The sequence below is a fragment of the Leucopleurus acutus genome, assembly GCF_964270905.1.
Source record: "Leucopleurus acutus genome assembly, chromosome: 16".
In the NCBI taxonomy this organism is placed as follows: domain Eukaryota; kingdom Metazoa; phylum Chordata; class Mammalia; order Artiodactyla; family Delphinidae; genus Leucopleurus; species Leucopleurus acutus.
This window is the reverse complement of record NC_139158.1, coordinates 24,097,603-24,113,241: the sequence shown is the minus strand read 5'-3', so window position 1 is coordinate 24,113,241 and position 15,639 is coordinate 24,097,603. Positions and strand designations below refer to the sequence as shown.

The following is a 15,639-nucleotide window of genomic DNA, read 5'->3' as shown; positions in this document are numbered from 1 at the left end:
CTCTGGACAAAACAGCTCACAAGTTCCAACACTCATGCATGAGTCCTCAGCTGGGAGTCTCTCACTTAGATGAATTCAGGAGATTAATTTAGAATTAATTCAGTAGTAAAATGAGCCGTCGACGGTGACCTTCTCCTCTTTGTCAGTTGAGGCCTCACCTGCTGAGTGAACAAACCTAGCCACGCCCATCTTCCCTCACGTCTCCCACGGGTGCAGCCTGGGGGGGGCTTTGCTCTGGCTCTGCACTGATGGCATGTTAGGAAGGACCCTTTTTTGGTGGGAAGTGACAGAAACTCAGCTCAAACTCGCTTAAAGGGTAAGGGAAGTTAATTGGGTGATGCAACTAAAACATTAGTATCTGACTTCAGGCATAGCTGAATCAAGCAGTTCAAATGATATCATCAAGCCCAGACTCTGTTAATTCTTTTTTTTTTTTTTTCTGGCTGCTTAATTACTTCTTATTATTTCTGGAGAGGGTTAAAGTAAAATAAACACATCACATCAAATAGCCAAGTAGTTCACGGGCAAGAATCTTTTTTTTTAATTAATATATAACCGACATATTATGTTAGTTTCAAGTAAGTGATATAACAATTCAATATATGTATATATTGTAAAATGACCACCACAGTAAGTCTAGTTAATATCCATCACCACCCATAGTTACAATCTTTTTTCTCGTGATAAGAACTTTTAAGATCATAGCAAATTTCAAATATGTACAACACAGTATTATTAACTGTAGTCACCGTGCCGTACATTACATCCCCAGAACTTACTTATTTTATAACTGAAAGTTTGTACCTTTTGACCACCCTCACCCATTAACTTCTGTTCTCTTTCCCTTTGTGTTGGTTTAATTTTCTGGCTCCAGACGGTGACCCTTCTCAACGTATTAGCCTCATTTTACTGATAAGGTAACTGAGACTCAGAGAGGTGAAGTAACTTGCTTAAGCTCACGCAACTGGGGCAGGGTTAGGGCTCAAACCTAAGTGAGTGTGTCCCCAGAGCCCAGGCTCAAATCCCTGCATGATGCAGCCTGTCTGTGTTCTGGTCCTGCTTTCCTCCAATATGCTGGGTGGCTTTGAGGCAGCCACTCTGCTTCTCTGGGCTTCATTTTCTCCCTTTGAAAAACAAAGTAGTTGAATGACATGATCTCCAAATGCCTTCCCATTCTGATGCTTCATGCTTCGGGACCAGACAGTGTGACAGAGGAAGAGAGTTTAAAAGACAGAGAGATGGAGAGGGACAAAAGCAAGCAGTGAGATACCAAATGGGCCACAGGGCGCCTTAGTTTTTAATTCCACGTGGTTCCTAATAGCAGTTTTGACCTTCCCGTCCCCAACTTCAGCCTTTAGCAGCCAATTTGGACTTCCAGCTCCCGCTGCTAAGAGATGGCGTAAAGGTAAACTGGTACTTTAATAACTGCCAAATTGGTCCTGACTGTTCCTATAATTAAATCAAGGGGAGTGTTGTGTTCACTGTATTTCCTTGCTTTCCTCCAAAACTGAAGTAGCTAGATATATTGAAAGACATATAGCACAATTATCAGTTTCCCAGATGACCTCTGCAGGGCTAAAAGAAGTAAGTGCCCTGAATAAGCGGGTCTTGGCAAACATCCCCAGGAACTCCTGGGTTCTGCTCGGGGAGTATTGGAGAAGTTTCCCAAATCTCGGCAGCCTGATCAAAGCTCAGTGTGTAGGGACAGGCCCCTTACAGGGAGATGGAAAGGGAAAATCATTTCCCTCATTCCCAGCCGGAATAGAGTTTCCTCTGGGAATTTTCCGGCCTTGATTGGTCTAAGTTCTCCAAATAATTCAAGGTCACCAGGGCCCCAGTGCTTAGCCCTGGGGCAGAGTGTGGTGTGGTGGTAAGAGCATGGGCAATGGAGTCCAGACACGTGTGCCAAAATGCCAGCTCTGCCGTGTGACAGCCAGGGGACTTTGACAAATGGCTTTGGCTCTCCATGTCTTCATGTCCTCTTCTTTATAAGGTCCGGACAGTGATGTGGGGATTGTGGAGGACTGAGTATCCTCGCTGACCACAGGAAGTGCCGAGCCAGGCGCTTTCGAGTTGTGTTATCCTCTTTTAAAGAGTACAGCTGAGGCTGGCAGAGTTGCTTTAACTTGCTCAGGGTTCCACACGGCTGGCACTGGAGTCTGGTTAGGTCTGACTTTTATCCCCCCCTGATTAGTGACTGCATCTGAGAGGACCTGTTGTTTTCAGTTCTTGGAGTGTGTGGATGAAAGAGCAAAGCTCTGCTGATTTTAAGCAGAATCATTTGTAAAGGAGCAAGAGAGGAAAATCAGTCCTCCCCCTGCTTTCTAGGGTCACCCTATCCCACAGTGTGTTCGCAATCCACCAGTGATATGTGAGATGATTTTGGGGTGTTCACAAATGGGCATCATGGGAGAGTTAGTACTGATTTTATGTATATCAACGAAAATTTATATAATTAGCCCATCTCATCGATGATTTCATGGACATGATGCTTAGAATAAGACTAAGTTTAAAAGAAAACAGTTGAAGCTATCTAAAGTTGGTTTAGAAAAGAAATATTAAGGAAAGTCTCATACAGACGTCATAAAACCTATAGCATGGCAGTTAAGAATCTGGGTCCTGGACCCTGACTGCCAGCGTTCGTATGCTGAGCACTCACTAGGTGTGTGGCCTTGGGTAAGTTACATCCATCACTTGTGCTTCAGTTTCCTCATCTGTAAAATGGGAATCATGATAATAAAACCAATCTCATAGAATTGCTGCAAGAATTAAATGAGTGACTATGTGAGTAAGCTCTTGGAATAGTTAGTTACGCATATGAAGTTGATGATGGTGGTGATGTTGATAGTGGTGATGGTGACAACAGTGGAAAAGCCTTGAAGATGGTATATATACACATGATTCATGTTTTCAAAACACTTTCTACAACTCTCAGAGAAACGGCTAGCATTTCAAATGTAAGAAGACTAGACCAGAAGGAAGCTAGGAGGGGTCCCAGCCCTCAGGTCAGAAGTGGCATAAACAAGTTTCTTCCTGTTCCCTGGTCTGGGGCCCACCTGCTAGAGGCGGCAGCCCCTCCCTGGGCACCAGAATGGCAGCTAAAGCAGCTTCAGCAGCTTCTTCTCTCTGACATTGAACTAATCTTCAGGCCCAAACCTCTCTTGATGTATAAATAGGCAATTGTTTAACCAAAAGCTGTCAAATGCATCGAGAGCCTGGCCAGGAACCTCCTCCAAGCAAATCTGCTTTCAGGAGGCCCTTTGGTGCCAACTTGCTTATCAGGAGAAGAGCTCTCTCCCCATCTGTCTCCTAGTACCATGATTGATGGGAGGAGGTAACTAATATCTCATCTCCAATGGGGAAAGCAGATTGCATTTCCCTCTTGCTTTTCTTAAACCCAACCGGTGAGTTTATCCCTGTTTGCATGTTCACTTTATTTAATCCAGTTATGGTAGCCATGTCAAAATAAAGCTTAGCATCACACAGGCACCCATACAAGGCTGTGTACACAGACGCTCTGTGGGCCTCCGTATGAGTTTTGAGGTCGACTTTCAATCTTTTCTTTTTTCAAAACAATACATGTCAAAGGTGGACCAAAGGCTAGAAGGACGATATGTGCAGTGTCATCTCTGAGACGTAGAGCATGATTTTTTATTTCCTTCTTTTCTTTCTTTTTGTGTTCCATGCCTTTTATGGAGGAACTGCATTATATATATATTTTTTTTCGGTACGCGGGCCTCTCACTGTTGTGGCCTCTCCTGCTGCGGAGCACAGGCTCCAGACGCGCAGGCTCAGCGGCCATGGCTCACGGGCCCAGCCGCTCCGCGGCACGTGGGATCTTCCCAGACCGGGGCACGAACCCGCGTCCCCTGCATCGGCAGGCGGACTCTCAACCACTGCGCCACCAGGGAAGCCCCCTTTACTTTGACAATAAGAACAGAAGGCGGTAGACTTTGTTTATAAATATGTGTGAAACAGGGAAAATCAGTTAGCCCTCAGTGGACCTTTAGACTCTGGGAGGTGCAAGCTGATTTGGGCCCATGTGAAGAGCATGGGCCACCAAGCCTGGGATTCTCAGTTCCAGGATTTGGGCCCCTAACCCTGCATTTCTGCTGAGGCTGGGTTTTTTTCCATTCCTGAATGTCAAAACCAAGTCAGCTTTCTTTGCCCAGGGCATGTGTAATGATAGAGTTTACTGTGTTCCAGCGACTGTCCCAGATGCCTTAGAGATATTAATTCTTTCAATTTTCACAACAATCCCATGGTGTAAGTGCAGTCATTATCATGCCCATTTTCCAGATAGGGACACTGAGGCTAGAGAGATTAAACAACACACAGCTTGGGAACGGGGAAAGAGACTCGAACCCTGGCAGTCTGGCTCCAGAGTCCACATTCCTAGCCACTGTGCTGTACCATTTCCCTAAGTATGTTCATTGTGGAGTTTCCCGCCATGTCCAGGCCCCATGTACTTATGGCTGACACATTCCTTCCACCAATCAGGTCAGAGTCTGCCTCTCCTGTGACTGGTCTCCTCTGGTGTGAGGTGGTGAAGCTGAGCTTCTCCCTGTAGCTTCCACTCCTACCATGTTAGCTTCTTTTCATTCATTTGGGCTCTTGCACACACTATTTCTGTCTCCTATAAAGCTCTTCCCCAAAATTCTTCAGATGACTGGTTCCTTCTCATGCTTCTTGTCAGTGCCACCTCTTCAGCAGAGTCTTCCCCAATAGTCTCCACTAATTAAGTCCCTGTCTCTTTATTTTGTCATTGCACTCTAAGTTTTCCTGTATAACACTTATCACAAACATCTAGTTACATATTCATGTGTTTCATAGCTGTTTATGACTACTTACCTATTTACTAGAGTAGTGTTATAGTCTTGTGGCTAAGAGTGTGGAATCCAGAGCCTGACTGCTAAGGTGTGAATCCCTTCCTTGCCACTAACCAACTGTGTAGCCTTGGGAAAATTAGTTAACCTCTCTGTGTCTTTGTTCCTTCATTTGGAAAATGAACCCTCATAGGATTGTGATGAAGATTAAATGAGAGAATATATGTTAAGTACTAGGAACAGGACCTAGAAAGTAGCAAGTGCTCAATAAATGGTAAATATTATGGTTTTATTTTTCATCTTAGAAGAGAGAGGGTAGGGATGATGTCTGTCTTCTTCACAACCATATTCTCAGCACAGAGACTTGGAGAGTTGCTGAATGAGCAAATACCCCGAGCCCCTTTTCTCTTCCAACTGCTGCAGAGTTGAGGCCTGACAGCTGACTCCAGCTCGTCTTGGGAAGGGGCATAACCCACACTGGACATGTGAGAAATGGCCAGCAGAGCCCCTGTGGAGCTGCCAAACTAGGAACCCAGTGACCTGAATCCTCACTGACTTGTGCCTTGGAAAGATGGGAGGGTTTTGTAATTTGTGGTTCTCAGACAGAATCAGGGTGCCCGTGTTGCTTGTCACCCTCTACCACCACAGCCATGGGCATTGCTGAACTAAAATAATTGCAGGACATGGGTGCGCTGTGAGGGCTTTGGGGCTTCTGTCCCTGGTGCTGAAAAGGCATTCTTCTCAGAGCATGAAGGGTTTCTCCTTAGCTGTGGAGGTGCCCTACACATGCCTGTCTACCAAATCCCAGAACAGAGAAGAGGACAGATAGAAGTTTTAATTTTCTGGCTTGATGAGGGAAAAAGTTAAGTATCTTGGTGAACACTTATTAAGCACTTACTAAGTGCCAAGCACTACGCTAAGCCCTCTCCATATATAATATAATCTCACTTAAACTCTCTGAGGCAGATATTATGACGATCGCCAGTTTCCATGTAAGGAGCTGAGGCATCCATGTTCAGGTCGCCCAAGGTTAGTGGCAAATCCAGGACTTGTACCAAATATGCTGGCTCCAGAGCCCAAAGTTTGGCGCCTGTGTGACATGGCTGTTTTGTGTGAGTCCATTCACATAGCTGGCTGAATCCATACCTTGTGTTTTCATGCTTTGTTCCATGACTTCATTTTTAAACTAAAATGCTTAGGTTGTACTTAGGCTAAAGGAGTAATCTGGTTCAGTGGGAGATCGCTGGAGAGAGAAATAGAAGAAGAGAAAATATTTTTCTAGGCTGTGTGACTTTGGATCACACGTCCTTTCTGAGTCTCGGTGTGTTGGGGTTTTTTATCTGTAAAATTAGTTATATTCGCTGACTGCTGAGATTCCTTCTTGCTCAAACATGCTGTAAGATCTGAGGGGCAGTGTTCTTCCTTTCAGAATTCATTACAGGACAAGACAGTCCTGGAATAATTCCACACTTGATGAATATACCGAGATTGTAGCCAGGGGATTAACTGAATTGAGAGACTTCTTCATTGTCTGCCCTTTCTGAGGCCATTTCCAAAGGCTACAGATACTTCCTTAACTGACCTCTTATCCCATGGGGGAGATTCAGGACCCCGTGCCATCCTCCATCTGATTTCCTTTGATGCCCAACTGAGTAGATTTGGTCCTTGTGACATCCTAGTCGAAGCATATTTAGCTCTGACTTTGTCCCATATCGTGACAGTAGAGAAAAGTCTCAGGGAGGCAAACCATCCCTGAGAGCCCAGGAAGTAAAACCAAATGCAAACCGTACCGTGTTTGCCCTCAAGTAACCTATTCTGAAGACAGAAGCCCTTGTGAGGACTGGCTGAGAGCCTCTTCCAACCAGCAATGAGCCGTTTTCTCTTGGTTCACCCATTTCCGGGCATTGTCTTTTTGAGGAAATAGGAGTTCTCAGATCGTTCATTTGGGTCCTTTTGGAGGGACCCTGGCGAATTGAGCTGAAAAATGGCAGAGTAGTTAAGCATGTGCATTGGATTCATCCAGACCTGGATTCAAGTCTAGGCCTGTTAGCTGCGTGACTTTGGAGAAATTACTTAACCTTCCTGTGATTCAGTTCCTTTGTCTGTCGAACGTGTGTTAGAAAAATCTGATACCTGGCTAACTAATGGCAGCTACTTCCTGATTGCCTGACAGACGTGGCTGTTACTGTTCCCTTTATTCATTCACTCAACAAATATTTATTGGGCACTGGCTGTATGTTAGGCACTGTAGTAGAATACAGAGGTGATCAAAATCTCTGCCCTCTTGGGGCTTACATCCAGTAGTAGAAATAGGCAATAAACTAAATAAATACCTTGTATATTATATTCGAAAGTGAAAAGTGCCATGGAGAAAAATAAAACACCAAAGGAGGATTGGGGAGGGATGGTGTCTCTATGAAAAAAAGAACTGATGGTTGGGTCAGCCCACTGCTTGGGTGAAGAGTGCTTACTTTGCAAGGACCTTTGTAAACAGTCACCCATCACAATTTTGCAGCTGATTTGGGAACTTGTTAGGACAGGTGTCGTGGAGCTCATCCTACAGGTGAGGAAACTGGCATTCAGAGAAGTTAAGCCAGCCCCACTGCTCAGTGAAAGCAGAGACAGCATTGGTACCAGATCCTCTTCATGTCTGCTCTTCTGTGGTATCACCTGTTGAGCCCAGTTCTACCAGGTAACCAGGTCAACTGGAAACAAAACTGAAGGGAGGGCAGCATCATTGGCCACCTTCTGTGAATTGGGCCCATTGCTGCAAATCTTCCCTCCATCCCTCAGGTGAGAGAGCCGTGCACCTTTTCCTGGTGAGCCAGCACTGATGACAAGACTCACCCGGGTGTTCACAAACTTACTGTGGTTTCCGACCTTTACCTTTTCAAGTTATAGTAAATCCACAGGGAAGAATAAAAAGCAAATCACTGTTGAAACAGCTGATTCTTTTCGCCTGCTAGATACCCAGACTCTGGGCGTCTGCCACCTTATCTGAGTCCAGACCTAAGTTCCTGGTAGCCCCTTTCTGATACAAGGCAATCTGTGGTCTCTGTTTACTCATAATTAACCAAAGCATGTCTTTGCAGCTTATCAGTTTTTGAAGGCAGTCAATACAGCGGCCAATCTCCCAACCCCATGAATATTTCATTTTGGAGATCACTGCATAAATATTGTATTTGGATATTGCGGTCCAGGTCATCACATTAAAATTGCAAGATGATGCTGTTATCCCATCTAATGGAACATGAAATTAAAAAGCTGCTCCACGGAAAGAAAAATTTTGCAAGTCGTCCCACCTGTATTTCTTCTCTCTCTCTCTCTTATTCTCAGTTGGTCTTGATTACCATGTAAGTTTTGATATAGAGTATGTCAAATTTAAAGTTTTAAACACAGTTAAGTGTGCCCACTGGACATTATCATATAATTGGCACCAGCCAGAGTCGAGGTAGGATTTTATTTCCTCAGCCTCGGCGGCTTCCTTCAGTGGGTCCGTGAGTGTCAGTGAGTACTATGGTGAGCGTATTGAAAACCCTTCACCAGGTCGCTCCCCAGAGAGAACATGGCTTTGCTAACGAACTTGGATTTTGCACTAGGAAAGGTGTGTTAGGGAAAGAACAGGGCCAGGGATGCTGGACACGTGGGTCTTCTGGTCGGCTTCTGCCCTTGTTTGTATCCTCAGAAAAGCTGTCAGCCTTCTCTGGGCTCCCATGCGTCCGTCTAATGCTTGCCCCACACCTCTTGCTGAGTATAACAGAGGGACTTAGAGAATGTCACAGCTGGAAAGTACCCTAGAGATTACCTAACCCAGCGTTATTATGACTGGTGGTCTGTGGGCTGGATTCAGCCTAGAGATATGTCTTATTTAGCCAGAGATGCTTTTTTTAAGGGATTTGAGTGCTTTTCAGAAAATGCAGTCTCTACGTCTTTGCTAACTCCACCTACCCTGTTGCCTTATACTAAGCCCCCCTCACAAACTTATATTATTTGTCTGACCCCTGTAGACATTTAATTTTATAACCTAGACCTAGCCCAACTTTGTCAGTTTCCCATGGGGGAAACTGAGTCAAGGTCATCATTTTCCAAATTCACCCAGCTGGTTACTGGTAGAGCCACATTGCAATGTAGATGAAAAGCACATTTTAGCAGAATTAAGTCCGTTCACCACCAGCATCGTTGTTGTCACCATTTTTATTACAGTAGCATCAGTTTGGTTAAGAATTAAATATATTACACCATCGTGCTCAGTGAGTGACCAATGTCAAGAAGCAGGTCCTCTATTTATGCAGAAGAAAATGCTAGGGATGTGGGTTTATTAGTGAGGTTTCAGGCAGTTCCCTTTGGTGGATTTGTGGGAGGCCCAATGGGAGAGATTCTTTGTAGAATTCAGCATGACCAACAGGGTGGGACTGTCTTCAGCTTCTATGCTCTGACGTCTGGTCATCACCATAGACCTTTCCTGAGCAGATGCCTTGTACGCTTCCAGGACCTGTAAGGTAGGCAGAAAGGAGGAAGCCAAGATCAGTTCTAGTGAGCACAGCATCTACCTCAGAGGAGACAGGTAACTCTGATGTGAAGACAGAGATGAGGTCTGCCATGGAGGCTCAAAGACCTCTAGACACACAATGGGGGATGCAGCCTGCTCTAGTGGAAGAGGTGGCATTAATGTGCCACAGCCATGGCTACCTGCCCTATCTGGAGCCTAAGAACATTTGCATTCATCACGGTAATGACAAAGGTGAAATCATTCGGGAATGTATTAGTCAGGACTCTTTCAATTGCAAGTCACGGAATCCCATCTTAAAATGCCTTACGCACTTTACAGACAAGTCTGGGGGTGAATCAGGTATAGCAAGATCCAGGGTCTCAAGCAGAGTCATCAAGGCCTTGTCTGTCTGCCTCTCCCCCTCCCTTACTTCCTCCCTCCCTCCCTCCCATTCTCCGTCTCTCTTTTTTTGTCTTCTCTTCTATGTTACCTTCATGATCAGACAGCCTCTATACTCATGGTGACAAGATGGCTGTCGGCAGCCCTCAGCTTGCCTTCTTGCAGAAAAAAGTCCCCTAGAAAAGCCCTCCTTCCTAGTATTTCCAGCAAAACTCCAGAACCTAGTCTCAGACTCAGCTTGAGGTGCGTGCGCATCCAGGAAGCAATTATGGCAGCCAAGCAGGTGGAATACTCTGACTGACCAGGCTGAGTCGTGTTCCCACCCCTGGTGCTGGGCGTGAGGCAAGCCAAGTGAACTGAGAGTTGAGGGTGAGCAAGTGTCCAAAATAAAGTCAAGGTGTGGCTCCCAGACAGTGGATGCTGGGCAGACGGAAACAAGGGAATGAAGCCCCGCCATTTGCTACAATGCGGAGGAACCCTGAAAACACGAAGCTGAGTGCAAGAGACTACAACTTGTGTGATTCTCTCTATAAGAAATATGCAGAGTAGGAAAATCCATAGATGGATTGCCAGGGACTGGAGGGAAGGGGGAATGGGAAGCAACTGCTGGTGAGGATGGGGGTCTCCTTTGGGGGTGACAAAATATTTTGAAACTAGAGGTGACGATTGCACAACCTCGTGAATGAACGAATGCCATTGGATTGTGTGCTTTAAAATGGTTGATTTTATGTTGTGTGAGCTGGAGGGGCAGCGAGATCCCTGGGCGGGGAGACCTGTAGACTATAAACTCCCAACGAGATAACCAGCTCCTGAGGAGGAGGGACCATCCTCACTTCTCCTTGCCTCAAGGCCAGCACATGCCTGGCACACAGTAGGTGCGAAGTTAATGCTAACTGCAAATGAACCGAGAGTTTTGGCCAGAGAGTTTGGCCCTAGTTCTGTCTACCCTCCCAACACACCCACCTTACCAGCTCTTTGACCTTTGATTTCTGCATCTACAAATTAGGAAATGCCAGTTCCACCTTGCCTGGCTTGCAGAATCCCAAGAGTGTGTGTGTGTGTGTGTGTGTGTGTGTGTGTGTGTGTGTGTGTCCTAGAGCAGGAGTTATTAATCTGAGGTTCATGGATAGAATTCAGGGGTCTATGACTTTGAATAGGAAGAAAATGATCTTAATTTTCACTAAACTCTAACTGAAATCTAGCTAAATGTAGGCAAAATGTAGGGTAACAAACCACCACAGTATTAGCAGTTACTGTTAGGAATCACTTTTTTTTTTTTTTTTTTTTGGCCATGCCACGTGACATATTGGATCTTAGTTCCCTAACCAGGGATCGAACACATGCCCCCTGCATTGGAAGCGCGGAGTCTTAACCACTGAACCGCCAGGAAAGGCCCAGGAATCACATATTTTCAAATCGCGTTATAATTGAGGCATCCACTTCTAAATGTCATATATGCTCACCTCTTCTTCAAAATTACAGTAGTTTTTAGACCTACTACAAGACCTTGTGATTAAATGTGTTAAAAAGGAAACACATGTAATTATCATAAATGTGGTGTTTTAAAAACTATTTTGTAATACTCATTTTAATGTGTGAATCAAGAATCATGTAAATTACTATGTCATCACTTTGGTGTTTTTGAAAATATTTTGTAACCCTGTGTATTTTTGTTGTATGCATTTAAAAGCATTATTCTGCAATGGGATAAATTGGGAGTATGGGATTAACAGATACACACTGCATTATATAAAACAGATGAACAACAAGGATTTACTGTATAGCACAGGGAACTATATTCAATATCCTGTAATAAGCTATAAAGGAAAAGAATCTGAAATATATATACGTGTATATATATATATGTGTGTGTGTATATATATATATATATATGAATCACTTTGCTGTACACCTGAAACTAACACTATATTGTAAATCAACTATACTTAATTTACTAATTAATTAATTTTCAAAAATATATTAAAAAAATAAAAGCATTATTCTGAGATGAGGGTCCCTAGGCTGTATTCACCAAACGGCCAAGGCATCCATGGCATGAAAAGGTGATTCAAAAGTTCTCTAAAGAGGAAGCAGATGTCGCAGATGATCATTGCCATCTAATCGTGCTGGGTGGGCAAGTCTCCTAAGCTCTCTAAGCTTCTGTGTCCTCATCTGTAAAATGGGCATAATAATAGTACCTACCTCATAGGGTTATAGACACCAGCCTCACTTGTGAAGATCAAGTGAAAAACTACACACAGAGCCCCTAGCTCAGTATCTAGCACACACAGTAAGTACTCAATAAATGCCTTTATTGCCGAGACTGTGCCATTTCATTTGGACTCTAGGTGGCGCTCTTTCAGGGCTAAGCACTACTTTGTCTTGCCCAGGTTCATCCGGAAACAGGGCCTGGACCGGCTCTTTCTGGAGTGTGATGCCCACATGTGGCGCCTGGGGGACCGGCGGATCCCAGAGGGCATTGCCGTGGATGGCGGCTCAGATTGGTTCCTGCTAAACCGGAAGTTTGTTGAGTATGTGACGTTCTCCACAGACGATCTGGTGACCAAAATGAAGCAATTCTACTCCTACACCCTGCTTCCTGCAGAGGTGAGTATCCAGGAAAAAACCCCTGAGAAAGGTAGGGGTTGGCTCTAGCCTTTGGAGCAAAGTGGATGCTGAATTTTTGGCTGAATTTTTGGCAAAGCCACGCAGGGTTCAATACGTTGTCCTCCAAACATCCAGAGGAAGATGGGGAACTGTTTTGGCTACCAGGGACCTTGCTGTCACAGCAGGGCCCCTGGTCCCCTCCAGTCTACATAGAGGTTGCATGGAGTAGATGCACAATGCTGCCACCAGCAATCTAGACAACATCTTTAAAGATGTAAAGTAAAAAAGGCAGTTCTTCCTCAAGACACTTGGCTCCCATTGGTCATAAAACCATCGCCATATACTGATTTTGTTAGAACGAGACACTTTATCGCCATTTTTCAGAAAACTGTTATTTATATAAATACAAAGCTCTCATACCTACAGTAGCAATGGTGCCCCCTAGAATTGTGCAGTGTGTAACCTGCACAACTGTATATGCTGGCTTTTTCAGGAAACACCCACATCAACTTTTGACAGATCCTCCACATTTACCAATCCTGTAATAACTTTTCAACACCAAGAATTCCTTTTCTAATTTTGAATAGTATTCTATCATTCCCTGACAGACAGTAGTTTTGGCCTCATCAGTCACACCAGAAATTCCAGTGATCCCAAAGCCAGGGCTTCTGTTGGGTTTGCACTAACCCCCTGCATTGACAGTCACTGTGTCCAAATGCTTGGGACTCGGCATTTCCTGTCAGCTTCTGGAAGTATTTGAAAAGCTCTGGGACGTCTGTCACCACTTTTCAGACCTCAGGATGGGAAACTGTCTTAGTTCAGGGTGCTAAAACAAAATACAATAAAATGGATGTACTTATTAGAGTTTTGGAGGCTAGAAGTCCTTGATCAGGGTGCCAGCATGGTCAGGTGAGATCCCTCTTCTGGGTTGCAGGCTGACTACTGACAGTCCTTGCTGTGTCCTCACATGACAGAAGGGGTGAGGGTCCCCTTTATAAGGGCACTAATCCCATTCATGAGGACCCCACCCTCATGATTTAATCACCTCCCAAAGGCACCACCTCCTCACACTGTCACATTGGGGGTTAGGATTTCAGACTATGAATTTTGGGGGGACACAAACATTCAGTCCGTTTCAGAAGTCCTATTGTGTAAGATTGCAGGGTATTCTGAAACAGCCCCAGCCCCATCTGGAAATGGGTAGGGACTCAGTGCTGAAGTGTTGCCCCTGACACGCCAGTAGCCTTCTTATCAGACCTGGACTGAGAGATTCTAGATTAGCTCCCTGACCTCCAGTTCACTTTCACCCTAATTTCCAACTTCAGAAAATTCCAGAGCTGGTTCTGTTTCTATTGAGCCTGCAACACCTCCCATGAATGGCCCACCATTCCTGGCTGTGCCCCATCTCTGGACCCCTCAGATTGTGTGTTTCTAGGCCAGACAAGACAGTGCAACTCATTTGATGGTTTCCACATCCCTCACCGACATCTGGGGCAAGGCCAAGCTCTGAGTAAGGCTGACTGCCCACTTCAATCCTGAGGGATGATGGGCTTGTCATCACTGGGCCAGGTTTTGCTATTCTGCACACATGTTAAGTAATCAGCTTTTAATCCTATTTCAGCAAAAATCACCTTTTCTATCAAGTCTGGTAACCTCCTCATCCATTATCTTGCAGGGAATTTCTGTATCATTACAAAAGGACACAGGGCAATCGATAATTGGGTACTTTCCCCCACTGCTTGATGGAGAATATGTGCCTCTCTGGGCTTGTAGACAATTCAAGCTTAAAATGCAGGTTCACAGGCATGTCATTTAACATCATAAGAAGGGCAGCTGGGGTGTGGATAGAGCCTCATTTTGTCCACTCACCCATTGAGAAGAGACTGTTTGGGGCTTTGGCTGTTTAATCAAGGTGCCCATCCCAATGCTGGTTCTCTCTGTCCCAGCCATCACCCACTTCCCAGCACACACAGGCACTTTACACTCCAGCATCCCTGTTAGATCCCACCTCCTCCATCCCAGCCTTTCTGTCCTGCCCTTCTCCCAGACCACCTCCAGGGGACCAGTTTAGAAGAAATCTGAAGGCTGTGCCATGAGTTTGTAACAGGAAGACACGTGCTCCCCAACAGCTTCCCTAGGAAGCAGAGAGCAGGGGGGAACGTGTCTGCCTGGTATCTGAGGTTGTTATAAAACAGTTGTCCAAATAGAAGTCAGTCTCTCTCTCTCTCTCTCTCCCTCTCTCTCTCTCTCTCTCTCTCTCTCTCTCTCTCTCTCTCTCTCTCTCTCTCTCTCACACACACACACACACACACACACACACACACACACACACACACCGTCTCTCTCTCTCTTTCAGCAGCTCCAACTAGGTGTCTCTTCTCTGGTCTCTCTTTTCACTCTCAACATTGCCTCTTTCTCAGATTCCTAGGAGAGGTTGACCAAGCCTCAGGAATGGGGGGCGATTACGGCGCCTGGTTCAGCACCACGGACAGTGGGAAGCCCAGTGGACCCCCACCTCCTCCCCTCCCAGTGTTGTAGTCGCTACTCTAGTGACTAGGGCAGGAGGGCATCCGTGATTCTGGCCGCCCTCTCCCAGGAGTGAAATTCCAGAGCTTCAATCTTTGTTTTCAAGATATCTCAGACCTGAGTCTCTTTGGTTTCAGGTCTAACTATTTGCAAAATCAAGAGCCCTTTTGGCCCAGGGTTTTCTACAAACTTGTCCCAGTGTTTTTCTCCGGTCCCCATGTGTTGACATACCCTAAGGGACTTTCTCTCTCTGCTGAGCGGACAGAGGATGTCCTGGGTGATAAGAGATGTCTTGAAATCAGTTTCTAGGCTGCTGGGGAGAGACATCTTAGAGAAACACGCGGAGCAGTAACTTCTAAGCAGCAGTAAGCCACCCTGGACAAAACCTCCAGGGTACCCTTGGTTGGCCTGGACTGGCACTGACCCCATTTGCAGAGAGAACAGCTGAGTCTCCAGGAGAGTCCCTTCACTGTCAGGTGGCCCTCGGGAAGGACCCCTCACCCCAGCCCACTCGAGGGAGGCTGGACGAGGTCTCAGGTTGGCCCCTCTCTGCCCCGCAGTCCTTCTTCCACACGGTCCTGGAGAACAGTCCCCACTGCGACACCATGGTGGACAACAACCTGCGCATCACCAACTGGAACCGCAAGCTGGGCTGCAAGTGCCAGTACAAGCACATCGTGGACTGGTGCGGCTGCTCCCCCAACGACTTCAAGCCGCAGGACTTCCACCGCTTCCAGGTGAGCCGCGCCTTCCAGCCAGCGTCTGCAGGCATCCAAGGCAGCCCTGCAGGTC

General features: G+C 45.8%; 1 protein-coding gene across 1 annotated transcript in view; it reads left to right on the top strand.

Moving 5' to 3' along the window:
* The window catches only part of XYLT1 (xylosyltransferase 1), a gene marked incomplete at both ends in the record, with an annotated part of 298,048 nt that overhangs the window by 258,230 nt on the left and 24,179 nt on the right, over positions 1–15,639 (top strand). The window contains 2 exons of the mRNA XM_082857206.1: positions 12,105–12,321; positions 15,408–15,584. Of these exons, the coding sequence (XP_082713332.1) occupies positions 12,105–12,321; positions 15,408–15,584 (394 nt within the window). The remainder of the gene's footprint in view (positions 1–12,104; positions 12,322–15,407; positions 15,585–15,639) is intronic.